Below are 18710 nucleotides of genomic sequence, written 5' to 3'. Positions count from 1 at the left end.
CCAGGGTCACCCGATCCAGCCCTAACTATAAGCCTTAGCGAAAAGGAAAGTTTTAAGCCTAATCTTAAAAGTAGAGAGGGTATCTGTCTCCCTGATCTGCATTGGGAGCTGGTTCCACAGGAGAGGAGCCTGAAAGCTGAAGGCTCTGCCTCCCATTCTACTCTTACAAACCCTAGGAACTACAAGTAAGCCCGCAGTCTGAGAGCGAAGCGCTCTAATGGGGTAATATGATACTACGAGGTCCCTAAGATAAGATGGGACCTGATTATTCAAAACCTTATAAGTAAGAAGAAGAATTTTAAATTCTATTCTAGAATTAACAGGAAGCCAATGAAGAGAGGCCAACACGGGTGAGATATGCTCTCATGTGGACATTGTATCAACATCTTTGCATCTTTCTGTGTTTGTGGGTTTGTACACACATTATCATAAATTAACAATTCATGGCAGATGCTTGACACTTACACCACAGGTACTCCTTGAACAGTAGATAAGATGATTGTATTTTAGGGTTGCATTTTGTATATATTTGCATATTCTCAGCCACATGTCTGCAATGGTTGAGTACAGATATCATATTCACAGTGTACATATATACAAAATTGTGTTGGTACAGATATGATGCGTGGTTTTGCTAATTAGTAGGGGTGTAACAATAAATGAGTCCAGTGCAAATCAGAAATCAATCTTAAAGTCAAAGACCCTGAATCATTCAGCTGGTCAATGACTCGATTTTAAAGTTAGAGCTTAGACTGGTGCCGAAATAGCAAAATGTGGTTATTTAAAAAGGCTCAGGCATTTCTGGGACAAAGTTGGCAACCAGTCTTATTTTGTCAGTTTGGGTGTGCTGAATTCAAATCTGCCACATGACAAGCTGTATCTGTCCTCATTTGACTTCTAGAGGTCCTTGAACTTTGTCACCCCAAACGCCCCATCAGAACTCAGTTTTTCACCTTCATCAGTAATAAAATGCACTGAAGGGACTAATTACCTCAACCAATGGCCCTCTTTTGTCAGTTCTAAGATCCTAAATTCATAAATCTAACTAAAAGATTATCACTGCAGTGTCAGGGTGCATGTGTTGACTACTTTCTACACTGTTCTGTTTTCACACACTCACGTCAGATATTGTAGAAATTTCTTGATTTTGTAGGACAAGTGGTATCTTGGTAGACCTTTCTTCAAGTGTCTGTGGTCTTATTGTAGTGGTGATATATATTATCATAGGATACCTACCCTTATCCCCAAGAATTTAGTGTGCCTTGGTGACTAGTTTTAGTAGTTGGTTCAATCACCTTACAGTTCATATTTGTGTATTCCTGTATTTATACTGTATATGGTTACATTTTACTACACACAGTTTGTGTAGTTATGTGTTAAGAATCTAAAATTGGTTTACCTATTTTGAACATTGTTGTTTAATGTGCTTGTACATATATTGATCATATCACATTCACAATCTGTAACTTTGAAAATGGATCCAGTTTGTAATCTCAAAAGAGATGTCCCTGTATCCTGGGAGCTTTGTTTGCGTTGCCAAGATGTTAAAAAGGAAAAAACACAAAGACTGGGAGAAAGAGGAAAATTGAAATTACAGGACACGATTGAACAGCGACGCAAACTAAGAGATCATGAAAACAGAGCTCTGACTCACTGTATTGATTCCACGTTGGGTGAGATGACAAACCAAAATCTCATCTATCACAGATCTTGCTATTCCACATTTACTAGCAAAATGCACATTTCATGGATTGGTAAGCTGCAAGTCTCTGCATCAGAGAACCCAAAAGTAGAAGCACCTAGTTCTGGTGCAGGCTGCTCATTAAGAAGTGCTGTTTAGCTGCATGGATTGGGATTCTTGCATGTTTTGTCATTTGGATTCAAGTATCAAGGAAAGGTTGATATCAGTTACAACATTCAAAAATAGTGATTCCATTTTGACACCAGCAAAGTATGATCCAGTTATGCTTGTGCGTCTTTCGTGTGTACCAGATCTCATGGCTCCTGAGGGAAAATATTACAATTGCTACCACAACTACAGAAGAAAAACTGAGAAAACACAAGAATCTGCGGGAAAGGGATCATCTGTTGTCATGGAGTGTCTTGTGGCTGAACTGAAGGAATGTGCTCGCAAAGCACAGGTTTTGGAGCTCTCAGAGGTATGGGAGTATTATTGTGAGTTAGCATCAACAGCCCAAGAAGAGATACCCCAATCATACTGCAGTAGAAGGACAACATTTAAAGATAGAGTTGAGTCACTTGTGTCAGATTTCTATGTGGTTGTCTCCTTGAGAGAGGCACAACAGGTGGTGCTTGTGCCAAAGGATTATGGGAATGTACCTCTCTCACAGTTATCAGGAGATGATGTGCCAGGCCTTCATATTCCCACATACAGTGGTAATGAAGACTTCCTTGAAATGATTCATGTGGCACTTAACCTTAGATCAGAAGTTCTTTCGCATCCTAGATATGATGACTTTGTTGTTAATGAAGACAGCATGATTTCTTCTGTGCCAGAGACCCTGTACATGTTCCTCAAGTTATTGTTCAGTGGTCAGAGTCTGCTAGAGGAAGATCCCGATGAGGAAACAAAAATGCAAACCAGAATTCTCAGTGTTGCCCAGTACATTGTCTACAACATGTCAGGTGGCAAATGCTGGACTCCACAGCACCTGGACTTGGCCAGTACATTGCATCAAGCAACAAGATCAAAGGAGCTTGTGAATTTGTTTCACAATGCCGGGCATATCATTAGTTATAAAAGCATCATTCAAGTAGATACTGCCCTGGCTGAAGGTTTCTTGCAAGCAATGGACGCTGAAACTGGAGCTGTTGTTCCCCCAAACTTTGTCAGTGGCCGCTTCACACACTCCACTTGTGACAACATTGACATCAATGATTCCGGCTTTGATGGTAAAAGTAGTTTCCATAATACTCAAGTAGCAGCCTGGCAAAGAGGTCCAGAAAGTAACATAACCCTTGATGTTCTTGATGTCCTGGCAGATGTTTTCTCAGTGCAGGCTGATGAAAAGAAGCCAGAGCCAACCACATTTGCAGATACGGACTGGTTTGCAGATTCAGAATGTGATCAGGCAGTTGAAGCTGTTTCCAAGGACACTGCATTCTTCCTGAAAAGGCAAGATGGCCAGGAAACAGCAGAAAAGGGGTGGACACACTTCAATCAGATGAACAGCAAAAATTCTCCAGAGGTGGCAAGTATTGGATACATGCCAATCATTCAAGCACCAGCTCACGAATATGATACTCTCCACACGGTTGCTTTGAGGTGTCAGTATGTTGCCACACAGTTGGGTCAGGATTATGTAGTCCTCACAGTTGATGAAGCCTTGTACTGCAAGTTAGTGGAACTGAAATGGGCAAAACCAGACTACCAAGACTTTCTTGTGGTTCGACTGGGTGGCCTGCACACTGCTCTGAAGTTTCTCCAGGTCATTGGGAAGTACATGCAGGCTTCTAGATTGCAGGAGGTATGGACAGAGAACAACTGTCTTGGCCCAAAGACAGCAGAACGTGTTCTGTCTGGTAACTCATACACCAAAGGCATGAGGATACATAAGCTGACAGTTCAGGCAATGTACAGGATACTAGTGCCACAACTTCACACATTCCTCAAAGACAGGGATCAGGACTTGGTAGATAGGCTGCTTGGACTGTTGTCATGACCTGATAGCTCTCCTGTGTACTACAGAATTCAGAGAAGCAATGGCTACTTTCATAGAAAGCAAGGACAACCCAAACTTCAGTTTCTGGTGGTCTTACATTCAAATGGTTGAGACACTTCTGCTGTTCACCAGGGCACAAAGAGATGGTCTATGGCAACTTCATCTGCATTCCTTCAAATTAATGCTTCCATACTTCTTTAGGTACAACCACACCAACTATGCCAGATGGGGCACAGTGTACATCAGTGAGATACACAGTCTTCCAGCTGTGTTGGAAGCAGAGTTTGAACAAGGAAACTTTGTCGTGAAGTGATCAGAACGCCTCTGCAAACAGGTTTCCCCAGACCAGAGCCAAGAGTGGCTAAATGGAACTGGAAAGAAGGGAGGAGGTATCGTCGGCATAACGAAAACCACATCAGCTTTGAGTCGGTGGGCACTGTCCTACAATCTCTGGTCACATCTAGGCAGTGAAACAAAGTTGCTCTATGGAATGGGACGAGATGACTCGTTCACCTACAATGAGAGCAACCTTGCCAGACAGAAGGTGGAAGGATGAAGACAATATCCTGAAAACACTGCAAAGTTTGCACATCTTTTCTGATGACTCGCAGCCAGAACTTCACAACATTGTCACCAACGATATTGTGCAACAAAACATTGAAAATGATTTGCTGTCCATGATCAACTCATGCGGTTTGTCCAAGACAGACTGGTCACTGATGACCATGGTAACAGAAAAGTTGTTTTTTCTGATCCTCTGCCCAAGAACAAGTATCTCACATTCTCATCCCTTTTTGAAGTTGAGGAAAAACAGTCAAAGACTTCGAAAAATGTTGTCTTTGCTGACAGGAAATTCTTTCAGAGATTTCTCACTGTCTCTCAAGTTGGGAGAGATGTGAACTTAGTGTTGGAAACCATTCGGAAGATTCAGACGGCTTTCGGTGGCTTTTCAGTCGAGTGAATATCCAAGAAATTGTGTTAACAGCTGGGCATGCCACAACATGTCCTGTGAGACTTCCAACACGGAGGTGTTTGTTGTGCGCCATGAGCGGCTCCGTCCCGACGCGCGAATTCCTCCGCACGTCTTTCATTACAAAATCTCCTGTAACAGTGGAATGTGCCGCAAAAGTGCTGATGTCCACATTTTCTGCGATTTCTCTGGTAGTCACACGACATGCCGGATCAACACAGCCTTCACTTTGGAAATGATCTGGTTGTTTCAGCCTGTCGATGGCCGCTCGGAGCGCGGCACGCCCTCCGCAGGTGTGGGCCGTCTTTAATCCGGTTGTAATGGTCCTTAATCTGTGTGACGCCGATAGAATCTTCACCAAAAGTCACCTGAATTTTCCGAATGGTTTCCACCTGGCTGTCTCACACAGTTTCTGAAAAAATTTTCAGGGAGCAAAGCAGCAGTCGCTCAGCCATTTCCCTGACAATGAAAATCCGACAAGGGGGCTGGACCAGTGCTCACTCAAAGCCTGCCCACAGGCGAATGACGCAACCGACAGGCGTGAAAAAACTCACGCATGTGCACGAAGGTTCAAGCTTGGCTGATGCAATCACACGTGATTCAAATCCATATAGTTTTTGAAAAAAATAAAAAGGTCCGTTACTTTTTGGACAGACCTCGTATGCACATTGTGTTTGATAGATTCTATGACATGTCAATTAAGTTTGGTACTCACACTAAACATGCCAAGAAGACAGTTCCAGTTAGGCAAGAGATCAGGGATAGGGATGTACCACTACCTATGTGGTGGGATAACTTCATTGCCAGTGAGGAGAACAAGGCAGATCTTGCTATATTTCTCTCTCAACAGTTGATCCTTCAGGCTCCACCAAACAAAATTGTTGTGGCCTCAAGAGACACAGATGTATTGGTTCTTCTTCTAGCTCATTTTGCCAACATCAACTGTGATAAAATATGGATGAAGGCAGGCACATCAAAGAAGCAGAAGTTCTTTCCAATACACACGGTGTCCGAGAACCTTGGATATGCTTTGCTCAATTGCTTGCCAGACTTCCATGCTATCACAGGATGTGACACCACTTCATTCGTGGCAGGACACTCAAAGAAATCCAGTTTCAAAGTTTTCATTGAGCACCATGTTCTCCTGAAAGAACTTGGAAGAGGTAACCTAAGCAGGACAGCCTGTACTGATGTGGAGGCCTTTATTTGCAAGGTCTTTAAAGCTTGGCTCATGCACCTCATCAATCAGTACGAGGGCTTCTCTAGTTGCCCAGGCTGTTCCTCTGGAATCCTTACCTCCAAGCCAAGATGCTCTATCTTTTCATATCAAGAGGGCACACTATCAAGCAGCTGTATGGCTCCACGCAAATCTGCAAAGACCAGAACTACCTCCACCAGACACAATGGGTTGGTGAATTGAGAAAGATGCGCTTTTTCCAGTTCTCACTTCCCTTCCTTCTGTCCCACATACTGTAATCAATCTTGTGACATGTGGCTGCACCACACAGTGTCAAAGAAAGAAGTGCAACTGCAAGAAACACAAGCTGCAGTGCACTGCTGCGTGTTGTTGCCACACTTCAGGCAGCGTTTGTACACAGTAGACTAGTTTTGCGTACATCCACAACTTTGATATCCATTTTGCAAAAGGAACCATTATAAATGCAATGTTCATCATGCAAGTTAAACAAAAGCAGTTAGGAAAATCAGATTTATAAGCAGATGGAATATGGTACAGGACACTTTCAGAGCCCAGTGCTTACTTTATTGGACTAACACATACATGCAGATTTGAATAACTTAGGTACGTGGAATATTTCAATTTAACTTCTGTGGATCAACAATGTAAGACCAGTTTTCACTTTCATCCATCATACTACTATTCCAAGTTTCTCTGTGAAGGCCAGAAAATATTTTTAGTTTTTCATTTTTGGTCGTAAAGGTCAGTCACCTTTAGAGGTCACAGAGGTCACACAGACTTTTTAAGTTACATTTATGAATTTAGGATCTTAGAATTCACAAAAGGGGGCCATTGCTTGAGTTAATTCATCTCTTCAGTGCATTTCATTACTTATGAAACTGAAAAACTGGGTCCTGATGGGGCATTTGGGGCTCAACAATCTCTAGAGGTCAAATGAGGACAGATACAGCTTGTCATGTGGCAGATTTGAATTCAGCACACCCAAACTGACAAAACAAGACTGGTTGCCAATATTGTCCAAAAAATGCCTGAGGGTGTTAGAATTCCTGATTCAGCACCAGTCTACTTCATGTCCTATTTGGCTTTTCTAATCATGTTTTTAGCTTCCTGGTTTGCAATGAAAATCCGCGGTGCGGACCGATTGTCATGGTAACGGTCTGATATGGGAAAATATCCAACTGGTAATCAGTCTATCAAAACGCGCATAGCCTCACAGCCATATAATAATGAAACGTATTGCACTGACTTGTATCATCGTCCATTTATTGAGATTGTTTAAGGGAGAGATGCACACCCCTACTAATTAAGGTGTAACCTTTGAGGCTGGCACTTCAAGAGTGTAGTTTTGGAATGTAGTGTAGTGTAAACCTATCAGTTCAGTTAATGCATGTATCGAGTGAATAATAACGTGCTGTACGTCATCATGGCTTTCAAGGTGAAAAAGCACTGGAAAAGGTCCAAACTGTTTGCTAGGTCAGTTCTGAAAAATGGTTTGTGTTTCAGGCAGCAGGAGTTCCATGAGTTGTAGTGAAATTCAGAGCTGATTTCTTCTTAAAGTGGGCGTGGCTTTCACAGTGTTTGTGAGGACAGGATGTATTCTGTGCCACGTGTCGTCAAACCTGGGTTGTCGATTTCAACATGGACCCGTTCACATCATGGTATTCAACACAGTGTGATGTCCTGATGTGGAGAAGTTGTCCTTTGGCGTCTAACATGCATTTAATGTGTGTGTTGTCAGCTGCCTGAGCCCTCAGTGGCCAGAGGTTAACGGTTACTCTCCAGCTCTCAATCATCAGGATCCACATATGTCATTACAGTAATCGCCATAACAGCACCTTCAGGAACACGCCCGTTCAAAAGATGAAGTGCACATCTAGTCAGAACGGAAATTCAGCTAAAATAGGTTTCCTGGATCATTAAATGTGATTTCTGGGATATATCAGCCAGCCACGGAGCAGAAAATTCCACAGATTGGATCTTTTTGTTGTTGTTGTTGTTTGAATTTTGAGCACATTGAGGTGTTATGCTGTTTCATTATTTGGTAGGTTGGCTGGCAGTTGAAGAACTTGGTGAACTTGTTGCGTGGGGACCCTGCAGGTGTCACTCTGACACTGAAGAAACGCCCACAAAGCACGCTCACCTCGACTCCTGCTCTCCTCAAGAACATGAGATGGAAACCTTTGGCTCTACAGGTGTGAATGCTGCTACTATCATCCCTGCTTGTGTTTGTGTATGTGCAGTATTATGTTTGTTCTATGCGTGTGCATTATGTAAGCAAGGACATCAAAATCCTGAATCAGCCCAAACAGTAGCTGACAAAAAGAGAAACAGAATATCGGGCTAGAAGTGAACTCATCACATTGTAGGTCTTTGTCACAATATTGCAGTGTTTGTGTGTTTTTTGGTTCTTAGCTCTGCTCTGTATCCTTGATACACACAATACAATGCCCATAGTCCCAGATGTTTCACAGTGTTCACGTAAACTGGTCCATTAGGGCCCCTTCACCCATAGTACGAATAAGTACAAATCAGGGCGAATCATGGCGGAACAGCTTGTATGAGCGAACCACAAAAAAATCGAGCCAACGGGCAGGCATGTACGATCCCGCTGTGACGGTTTCGTGCATGCGACAGTGTCGTTCACGCACCCATCGTGCACGAGCATGTACAACACCGTCGCAGCAGGATCATACACGCCTGCCCGCCGGCTCGATGTTTTCATGGTTCGCTCATACGAGCTGATTCGCCCTGATTTATACTTACTGGTGCTGTGTGTGCAGGGGCCCTAATGGGCCAGTTTACATGAACACAGTGTGAGCAGCTGGAGCATGTGTCGCATCACGCAGCTGCTGTGAAAAAAAGAAAAAGAAAAATACATGCCACCCACGGAATTCGAACCTGCAATTTACAAAAGCTCTGATTGCCAACCAGAAACTTTACCACTGTGCTACCATTGCTGGCCTGTAAATGGTGTGAAAAAATGCCTGAAATCAACAAGGACATGGGCAAGGTGCGCTGTGTGCAGCCGCTGCAGCCCGGTGCAAAGGCAAAAGATATTTTATGTATTTCCATGTGAGGACAGCAAGCGGAGACATGCGCCTCATGGAGGAATGTTGTAAGTCATATCCTTCAAAACACGTACGTGTTCTCCAGCTGGGACATCCAGGAGCAGAGATCACGAGGAGACACGCCCCCCTGTCCGTTCAGCACCCAGACCAATGTGTCACTCTCTTGTGTTATATAACTGTCTTGGTGGTAGTTTCTGTGTTTTTAATGTGTGCACTGAGCTGTCATCCAGCTGTTAGTGTGCTGTGATCAGCTGACAGGCCCCTCCCCGTGCTGTGTGCGCTCAGACCTTGCTGTCTGGCCCCCATGTGATCAGATCTGTACATACATATAAGCATTTTATGCAAGTGTGTTCCCCCCCAACATGACACATATGTTGGAGGGAGTGGGGGGCATGACACACGCACACGTGCGAGACACATGCACCACATGTGTGTTGCTTTTTGCAACACCACACTGGTGGGGGAACTTAGACAAATTTCACATCCAGCTTGAAAGTGATCGTCTGCTCACTATTTTCATGCTAACAGTGTGAATGGGCACACATTTTACAAGTGACAAGCGAGCGGTGTTAGATGTTCGTGTGTATCACCTGGAATTTGGCCAACACCTGCCATGAGAGGGATTGAATGGGCTCTCCCAGGACACTCTCTGTCTTTCAGCCGCTGGTGTGTGCAAATAGTTGTAACAACAGGTGTACGAGATGTTGGAGGCAGCTCCGATTTTATACGTATTGCATACAGTTCCTGCTTCTTGCGCAATTCATACGCAATTCACCTTCACATTTGTACAATGTGTGAAGGGGCCTTTAGTAAAGTGTATTATTCCTACACCAGGAAAAGCCCAGGCATGTATCCTTTAAAGGTGACAACACAAAAAAATAAAAAAAACACAGTAACTCAAAAATAATAAATGCTATCATCTTTTAACTTACCATATTAAAAAGGCATTTAATGTGGACAGACTCATTAAAATTAGGTAAACTCTGATTCACTAGATCAGCCCAAAAAGCAATTTTGTTTTGTTTATTTAATATCCCATTATTCCTGTAGACATGTCCACCCTCTATTGAATGATTAGTGAATGCTGGATTGATGATGGATTAGGACCAGATGTGGTTTTCACTGAGAGAGGCAGATGTACACAAAATCAGAGGAGTAAGCGGTTAATTTTTTGATTGTTTCACATAAAAAAAAAATGTCATACCTTCAGACAAGCTTGCTGAAAGGATTTTGTATAAATTTAGCCAAGAAACTAAAAGAAAGATAGGAAGATGGTTGAGGGATGTTCACGATGTGATTTGGGTCTGCGAGAGAGAGAGAGAGGGAGAGAGAGAGATCACTTCAGCATATAAATATACTAAATCAGAGAACTGAATTTATTTTTAGATTGTTTCACGTTCTAATCGCAGATAACGCGATTGTGTCTTCAAGCAATCCCACAGAAAAATTTTTTGTTTGAATTTAGCAGCAAAAGAAAAAAAAAGCAAGGGAGGTGGTTGAGTCACGTTTGGAGTGAATGGAGTCTTTCAGAGAGTGTTTGCACACATATATTTAGAGAACTAAACCATTATTTTTGTGATTGTTTAACAGTGGTTAGTTCTGAAACAGTGCGCACAACCCTACGGAAAGAATTTTGTATGAATGTAGCGGAATCAGGCACTTTTTCTCACTGTTTTGCTGTCAACATATTATTTTGAAGTTAAGTTGTTTGAAATGAGCTTGTGTGCCAGTTTAATTTACAAAGCCCAGTGGCCAGCAATGTCACCATTGGTCGCTCTTAAATAATAATAGAGCTTTTCTGTCTCATGATCCCGAGCCATTCTTTTATTTTATTTTTTTGCTTCTCCCAGTTGCTCAGGGTTGCCACTGTGGCAACCCTGAGCAACTTGTGTAAAATGTGCTAAAACATCCAGTAAAACTAAACTAAACATCCAGTAAAATGTGCTAAATCCCACATTGGGATTTAGCACGTTTTACACAGGATGCCCTGAAATGTGTGGAATACCTGTTCCTGAGTTGATTCCTAACCAAGTACTTACTATTCAGGACCTATACTGCTTAACTTCTGAGATCTGACATGATCAGGTGTGCCCAGAGCAGCGTGGCAGCACAATAATTAACAAAGAAAAGTAAAGTGATCCTCCCATAGACCTTTGTTACAAAATCAATATGGATGCCCAGCAGTGTGTAAATCTCCCACAACGTGAAGTCCAACATCTGCTGTCAGGTTTACCAGCAAAGCATGATCCACCCTTGAAAACAAATTTTTATCCCCCTAAACTATTGTTAAACATCTACCTGTGTATGATATCCATATTTCTGAAGGAATTCTTTATATTCCAATGGATTTTCAAATGAAAATGGTCCTCACGTCTGTTATTTATAGTGTTCGCTCAATAATTTGGTACTTACCCTAATCAATACCACAGTATTTCATGGTAAAATTACAATTATTTTGACACAAACTGTTGTATTTCAGTTCCAATAAAATGCATGAAACTGAGTAATTTGTTGTCCACAGCGAAAACATCAGCAATACCATAATTTTGACAAATGAAACCTATTCTTGTAATCCCGGAAACTTGTTTACAACACAGCCTGCTCATGACAGCAGCATGAAACTCAACCTGGTGGTAAGTACATATTCCATCCAAAAACACTTCTGTGACAAGTTGGCGGTGACAGGTGTACAGTGTACACCTTTCCTTGTGTCACAGAGGCCAACACTTGAGATTTCAGGTGGCATTTCTTTGCTTCACTGGGATGAAACTAGATCTCCTGCACGTAGGCTTGACAGAAGAACTTCTACACTTTCCTGGCCTTGTTTACATGAACTGGTCATCCATCAAAGGTTTTATCTGTGTTCTCTACTAAATATTGCCTTGTTGTTCTGAGTGTCACAGCTGGGTTATCCATAAGGTCAGGCATGTCTGTGTAACCAGTGTAGAGTATAGATGTCCCACTGCTCACTCTAAAGCCCTTTTCACACCGGGCCTGCGTGTGTATCGATTACACTGGAATGGCTGCATATCATGAAAAAAATGTTGCATGCTGGGGGATAGCTTGGCCCGCCTCTTTTTCTTCTGTAGTTTTGAAGCTTCACTGCCAGCAAAGTTCACCAGCAATAATAGAGTCCAGCAGGATGAATAAGATCTACCAAGTAGGCATGGTGTACAGTAGCGTAGTGTTGCTTAGACTTGCGAAGAGCACTGGGTGCAGTGCTCTACACTGAAAGTCCGCAAAAAAATTAAGTTTCATTTTTAGCAAAGTGCCCCTTTGCTGCCCCTTTGCTGAGGGAAGCAAAGGGGCAGACCCCTTTGCTTCCCTCAGCATGTTGCCACGTAGGGCTGCATAAGCTCGGTGTAGTCAGTACGCCGCATTATGCAACTCTACGTTGGCCCGGTGTGAAAGGGGCGTGATGGAGGCTTAGTAGTCAGCACTGCTGCCTTACCGTCAAGGCGGACTCAACGTCTTCTCTCTGGGCGATCCGGCTTCCTCCCACTTCCTAATACATGCAAGTTATGTGAATTGGTGACTCTGAATTGGCCCCAAGACTCTCAGTTGAGTTCTTTCTTGGTCCATGCTCCTCCTTTCCCTTTCACAAGGTTTTGTGAAAATCCACAAAGTTTTGCCCAAAATAAAAACATGACCTCTTTAGCAGAAGTAATAATGAACAAGTACTTGATAATTATGTCATATGTCCAAAGTGTCAACCTAAATGAAAGGAACAACTAACTGCACACGTGTGCACCAGCTACAACCGGAGCACCGTAAACAGCTGACAATTCAACATGTCCGTCGCTGTAGTCACATCTCTCCCCCTGTCTGTCTCCCCCTTTCTCTCTCATCCACATGCAGCCAATTTTTCCTCAGAGCCCCAGTAGCAGCGTTACCACACCCACTAGCACTCTGAGCACTCCATCCAGGAGGAGTAGCTGCGCCCTGCAGGACCTCTACATTCCCCCTCCTCCAGCAGAGCCCTACACCCCCAGGTGAGCGCACACCCTTAAAAAAAACACATCCACTTTCATGTTCTTGAAGGTGGATGGTCATGGTCCTGGTGAAAAATGCTTTTCCATATAAAACAGAGACTCACACAGAAAAGAATTCTTGACTTGCATTTATGTCATACATGTTATTCAACATAGCAATATACATTTTTGAGGGCTCATCTTGGAATGAAAATACATCACTTCATGAAAGTTAAACGTATGTCTGGGAATATGTCTCATGTTGTAACTTAAATTGATGTAACGGCTATTTTCACTTGCCATAAACTGGGAGGCAAGTGATGCGTTCATCAGTACAATTAACTCAGAAAATCCAATTTGGGAACTTCCAAGCTCGGAAAATTGTTCATTTGATCAACTTTGAAAACAATACGGATGCTCACAACAGGATTTTTCCAGAATAAAAAAAAGTATGAAGGCAATACTGATGGTGAGGGAACAAATCAGCTGCATGGGGTGGGAGTACTTGTGGGGGCACAGGACACAAAATGTATGAATATTTGAAATGTAAATGGTGCATTCTGAAGCTACCTGATGGGGAAAATGATTGTTTCTTGTATTTTTCCTGAAAGGTGATATAGTAAGTTTAAATAGTAAGCAAATTTTCAAGGTCTCTTTGACCTACCTTGATAAAAGTGTACTTTAATGGATGCCCATTGACTCCCCCTGGGTGGGATGCCAGTCCAACACAGGTTCTATCCCCAGCCAATGTTGGTACCAGATTACAGCTGGGTGGATAGAGACGATGCAGATGAAGTGTGTTGTCCAAAGAGACAGACAGGTAGAGTGACCAGGATTTGAACTCAGGCCTGCATATTGGTAGCTCAAGTCCTTATCCCACTGACTAGACCTACCTGCACTGCTAGTCATGACAGAAGACACCCTGATTTTAGTTGTTATGATGTTAAGCTGGGTAAATTGTGGCACTGATTATCCACACAAGTTTCTGAGCCTAAAACCCAATCCAACCGTGTGTTCAAATCATTTTGTCCAAGTTGGACCTTGAAATTTCCCAGTTTACAGTGTTGTATGAATGGAGCTTTTATTCCATTAGGGAAGCAGGGTCTCCCTTTCAGGACTTCTTCTATGATTCCCTGGGCAATAAATGCAGACACTGCCACCTAGTGGAAATGGTAATACCTCTACAGCTAACAAAGAGCAAATATCCAGATGTCACCTACGCAGTTCTGAATGCACTCAGAGAAGCTTAAAGATCTGAAACTGAGCTTTGCTCGTTTGAATGCTAAAAACACTGTCCTGAAGGTGCTCTTGAGGAGGTGATGGTCTAGTGGTTAAATGTTGGGCTTGAGACCAGAGGATCCTCAGTTCAAAACCCAGCCTGACCGGAAAATCACTAAGGGCCGTTGGGCAAGGACCTTAATCCCCTAGTTGCTCCTGGTGTGTAGTGAGTACCTTGTATGGCAGCACCCTGACATTGGGGTTAATGTGAGGCATTATTTGTAAAGTGCTTTGAGCGTCTGATGCAGATGGAAAAGCGCCATATAAATGCAGTCCATTGTGCTCTTGCTTGTTCTTTTTGTGTACAAGTCTATATGAGTCACTGACATCACTGTCCCAACCGGCTTTCCGATATTTAGAGACGAGACGGGAAATCTGCCAGGTGACGACTCTCAGTCAGACCTTCACGCGGCTAAAGGATCTGAGTCACCAAACTCCTACCTGGACCAGGCGTGCCAGCGGCACTTCCCACTGGTGGAGGAGGATTCTATTTTGTACTGCTACGAATATGACCAGAACCAAGGGGTGTCTTCAGTTTGTCGGGGGAGCACTCCTACCTATGGTAAGTCCTTGACCCCATCAGAGGACTTGCGTCTGTAGTCACCACGTAAAAGCTACAGGCTCAGTGTGCCACGAATGTGACGTCTGTCTATATTTATTTATTTTAGATGTTCTTAAGCCATCTGCAGCTGTTTGATGTGTGTGGGAAGCTGTGAAATATTGACGTTTTGTGTTCCTTCTTGCTCTAGGCAGGCTCAGACCCATCTCAATGCCGGTGGAATACAACTGGGCGGGAGACAGCGAAGACCTGCCGAAGCCCAAGAGAGAGAGCAGAAGGGGTGAGTGGGAGGTGGTGGGAGGGAGAGAAAGAAATTGAGGCAGAGAAAGAAGGGAGACAGAGAGGGACAGAGAGATGAGGTGAGTGGGTAGATATCTTATAATATCCTCACCCTCTCAGATCTCTGAGCCAAAAAGTAGATGGCTGCACTGGCCTGTCAGAACTGATAATACGCTGTCAGTTTCCACCTCCATCTCTTCCTTACATTCAAGAAATATTTGCTGTAAATTTTATCTTCATTTCTCTCTCTCTCTCTCTCTCTCTCTCTCTCTCTCTCTCTCTCTCTCTCTCTCTCTCTCTCTCTCTCTCTCTCTTTCTTTACTGGATATAAAAAGTATACTCTTGCTTTGCCAAATTTAGATTTTTTTTCTCCCCCAGGATTTTCACTCTTTGCTTATTTCTGTTAAGTTTAGGGATAAACATAGTCAGACGAGGTTGAGTAACTTTATTTCAGCCTTCGAGAGAGAATGCCCTGATGTATTTGTCCCCTGGGGATGATGGTGATGTGTTGCTTCTTTAGGGAATTCAGGAAAAAAGTGATGGTGCTGTATTCATCTAGAGGAGACAGTATTTGGAAGTGTTGGAGGCTTTCTACCTGAAGCAACCTTCCTATGCAGACTTTTAAAACTGTTTCTTAGTCCTTTGTACAGTCAGGTTTTTTTTTATGTCAGTGAAAAATATTTTTTACATATAATTTAGCATTCAGGCTTTCAATGACCCCATTTCATTTTTATTTTATTTCATTTATATAGCGCCAAATCACAACAAAGTTGCCTCAAGGTGCTTCATAGAAGTAAGGTCTAACCAGGCCTGCAGAAGAAGACACTCACTCCCAATTTTGAATGGAACGCACCTCAAACAAGAGAGAAAAAAACAAAATCAGGCAGCAGAAAGATAACAAATACAGTATAATTTTGTCAGCATTAAGCAACAAGAAAAACATAAGAAATCCTAAGGTGCTCGTCGGCCACTAGCCCTAAGCTTCACTAAAAGACCCAGACTTCAGATAAAGTGACCCACTCTGTTTCCTCATAAGATAAATTTCAAAGGGTAGAAAGCATAGTACCATACTATGCCAGTGTGCTAGTCATACGAAAGGGAAAATAAGTGCGTCTTAAGTCTGGACATGAAGTCTCTATAGAATCTGTTTTATTGACACAGGGAGATCATTCCACAGACCTCCTGCACTCAGTTCAATTCAATCCCAACAATGACATTCATGTCTCTGGATCATCGGCCTTTGAGGTGGAGAGACCCCTGAGAAGATCTCGGAGTCATGAGGTAGCTGGACAGAGGTGTTTGGTGATGTCAGTGCCCCTTGGAGAAGAATGAAGGTCCAGGTCTTTAGGGTCCTGTTGCTTCCTATCGTACTCTACTCGGTCTCTTTGAAGGATACTTTGGTAGTACTTGAATGACTTTGTGTCTAAAACCCCCTGTCCACATGCGTCCTGTTAGGCTGCGGTTGGCTTTCCGATAGAGAAAAAATTGCGAAACGGCAAACTCACTGAATAATCACCAACCCCATCAACCCCAATCCATCTGCAAGCATACACGGTCGTTCTGGAGTGTGTCAGCCACCATCTGGAGTGTCGGGATCATCTGGATAATCAGGAACAAAATTTTGGAAGGTTCAAAATGTCAGTGAAAATCATCTGGAATCCAACCAGGTCATTGGCAAGCTCACGGCAGCTTAACCGTCTGTCTGCAACGTCTTGGAAACCCTGCTGCAAGCTGATGCCATTAGATTTGAACCAAACAGTGATGCAGATTTGTACCTGATATGTTATCCTAAAGCTCACCACGGCAGCGCAGCAAGCAGGTGGTGAAATATTCCATCCTGTGAATATAGTAGGTCTCATCTGTGGTGAGGTCACTGCCAGTTTCATTTCCACTCCTTTGCTGCACCAATTCTATCTAGAGCCCACCTGGAAACTGACAGGAACATGTAGACACTTGTGTCAACTAGCTGTGGACATTGCACAACTTATTTGCAAATACTGCGTGTTACTGCGTGTCATTTCATGCACAGTTTACAATGAGTTTACTCATTGGCACGCAAGATTGTGTTTCAGTGTGGGGATCAAATTTGTGCAAGTGTCAAGGTGCGTATCATCTAATGACACACATTGGCATGACGAATTGCGCTGCAGTGCGGAGCCAAAATTTGTGCAAGTGTCAAGGTGCCTTTCCTGTTATATGATACCACAGAATGTTGTCCCTTTGAAATGAGCCAAACTCAATCCACAAAAAAGTGGACCAGCTAAAAAATAATATCCCTGGCAGACTGTCATGGTGACACGGGTCAAGTCTGCATTTGCATCCAGTCTAAAAGAATCGTGCAGCAGATGCACTGTGTTAATGACCTTTCTCAAATTGGGTCTGACCTAGGGTTTTGTATTCGGACCTTTTTGACTTGTACTACCTTGTCCACAATTGTATGAATGTCCTCGCAGGATGCACCTGCATGTGCATAGAGATTATAACTCTAAAAGTACATATTTCTTGTTTTTGTTCGTGTCTGTCATAGATGCACATAAGATGTATGGAGGGCACAAATGCACTGATATTCAGAACTTCCACATCTGTATGTTAAATGTGACAGATTTTATTTGTTAATATACATCAATTATTGCATTTAAGGCCTGCAACACCAAAAAAGTGGGGATAGGGGTAATTTAATCTTAATATAAGGCAGTTTTCTTGAGCCAGGTGAAGGGGTGGATACACGAACCGGACTTCATTTGAGTTGGACTTCATTTATATCAGCCATTAAGAAATACAAACGGTATGGTATTATATGGTAAATCTGTTTGAAGTAGGGAGTTCTCAAAAGGTGAGTGACCATGCTGGAAGGAGACTGGTGATGGAAGCCACCAAGACAACCATGACAGCTCTGAAAGACTTATAGTCGACTGTGGACGTGAGTGGACAAACTGGGAATGGTGCAACATTTGCCAGTTGCATCCCCATTCACAGCTTCATGCTGGAGTAAATGAAGTCCAAAACACATTGAGTGACTTCGAAGTGTCACTGAATGTCACCAACGTTTTTTGGACTGTGTTGCAGGCCTTAAATGTAGGAATGGATATAAATTAACAAATGAAATGAAGCTGGACACACAAGACATCACATACCTTGGATTCATGCTGTCTGCAATAAAATAGGTCGGAGTAAATGTAAGAATCACTGTTTTTTTTGATGGGCCAAGCACCACATTAGAAGGCGATTTCACTGAAAAATTCCTCCCCTCTGTTTGACTGCTCTTTCTGGATCTAGTTTGAGGCTGCTGATGCAGAAGGTGAGGCATAATTCAGCCTTCTGTTAACTTGTGCAGTTGAAATGGTGCTGCCTTTTTTTCATCCGTATGCATTCTGTGGGACTGTAGCGAGTCTGCAAACCGTACAGTGTGAATTTTAATTTTATAAATTGTATGTGGCGCTCACTTTGTCTCCATTTCATCCTTGTAGAGAATTCCCTTCTGAGATTTGCGAGTGAAGACAAAACCCCAGGAGAGCAGTTCCTGCTGGGACGCAGCCTGAGTCACAACAGGAGGAAGAACGAAAGAGGAAGCAGCCCCACCCATTACACGCTCGCCCCGGCCCTCCAGATGCAAGTCTCACTGTCCACCTCCAGTTCTGACTCCGCCTCCCTTTACCATGTTAGTCTCTGGTGCCTGTGATCAGAAGCGTTCATTAATTAAATGA

At 43.0% G+C, this 18710-nt stretch overlaps 1 protein-coding gene across 2 annotated transcripts in view; it reads left to right on the top strand.

Annotated features, from left to right (window-relative positions):
• LOC117517571 (connector enhancer of kinase suppressor of ras 2-like) overlaps positions 1 to 18710 on the top strand; it is a 123595-nt gene that overhangs the window by 79729 nt on the left and 25156 nt on the right. Inside the window, exons 9-13 of one of the 2 annotated variants that reach the window (XM_034178648.1) lie at positions 7897 to 8043; positions 12778 to 12911; positions 14528 to 14730; positions 14918 to 15007; positions 18474 to 18664. In XM_034178648.1, the coding sequence (XP_034034539.1) occupies positions 7897 to 8043; positions 12778 to 12911; positions 14528 to 14730; positions 14918 to 15007; positions 18474 to 18664 (765 nt within the window). The remainder of the gene's footprint in view (positions 1 to 7896; positions 8044 to 12777; positions 12912 to 14527; positions 14731 to 14917; positions 15008 to 18473; positions 18665 to 18710) is intronic. The other variant, XM_034178649.1, reaches the window with a different exon arrangement.

Source organism: Thalassophryne amazonica, chromosome 9 (genome assembly GCF_902500255.1).
Source record: "Thalassophryne amazonica chromosome 9, fThaAma1.1, whole genome shotgun sequence".
NCBI classification, from domain to species: Eukaryota; Metazoa; Chordata; class Actinopteri; order Batrachoidiformes; family Batrachoididae; genus Thalassophryne; species Thalassophryne amazonica.
The sequence above is the reverse complement of the archived record's forward strand: the minus strand, read 5'-3'. Positions and strand labels throughout refer to the sequence as shown.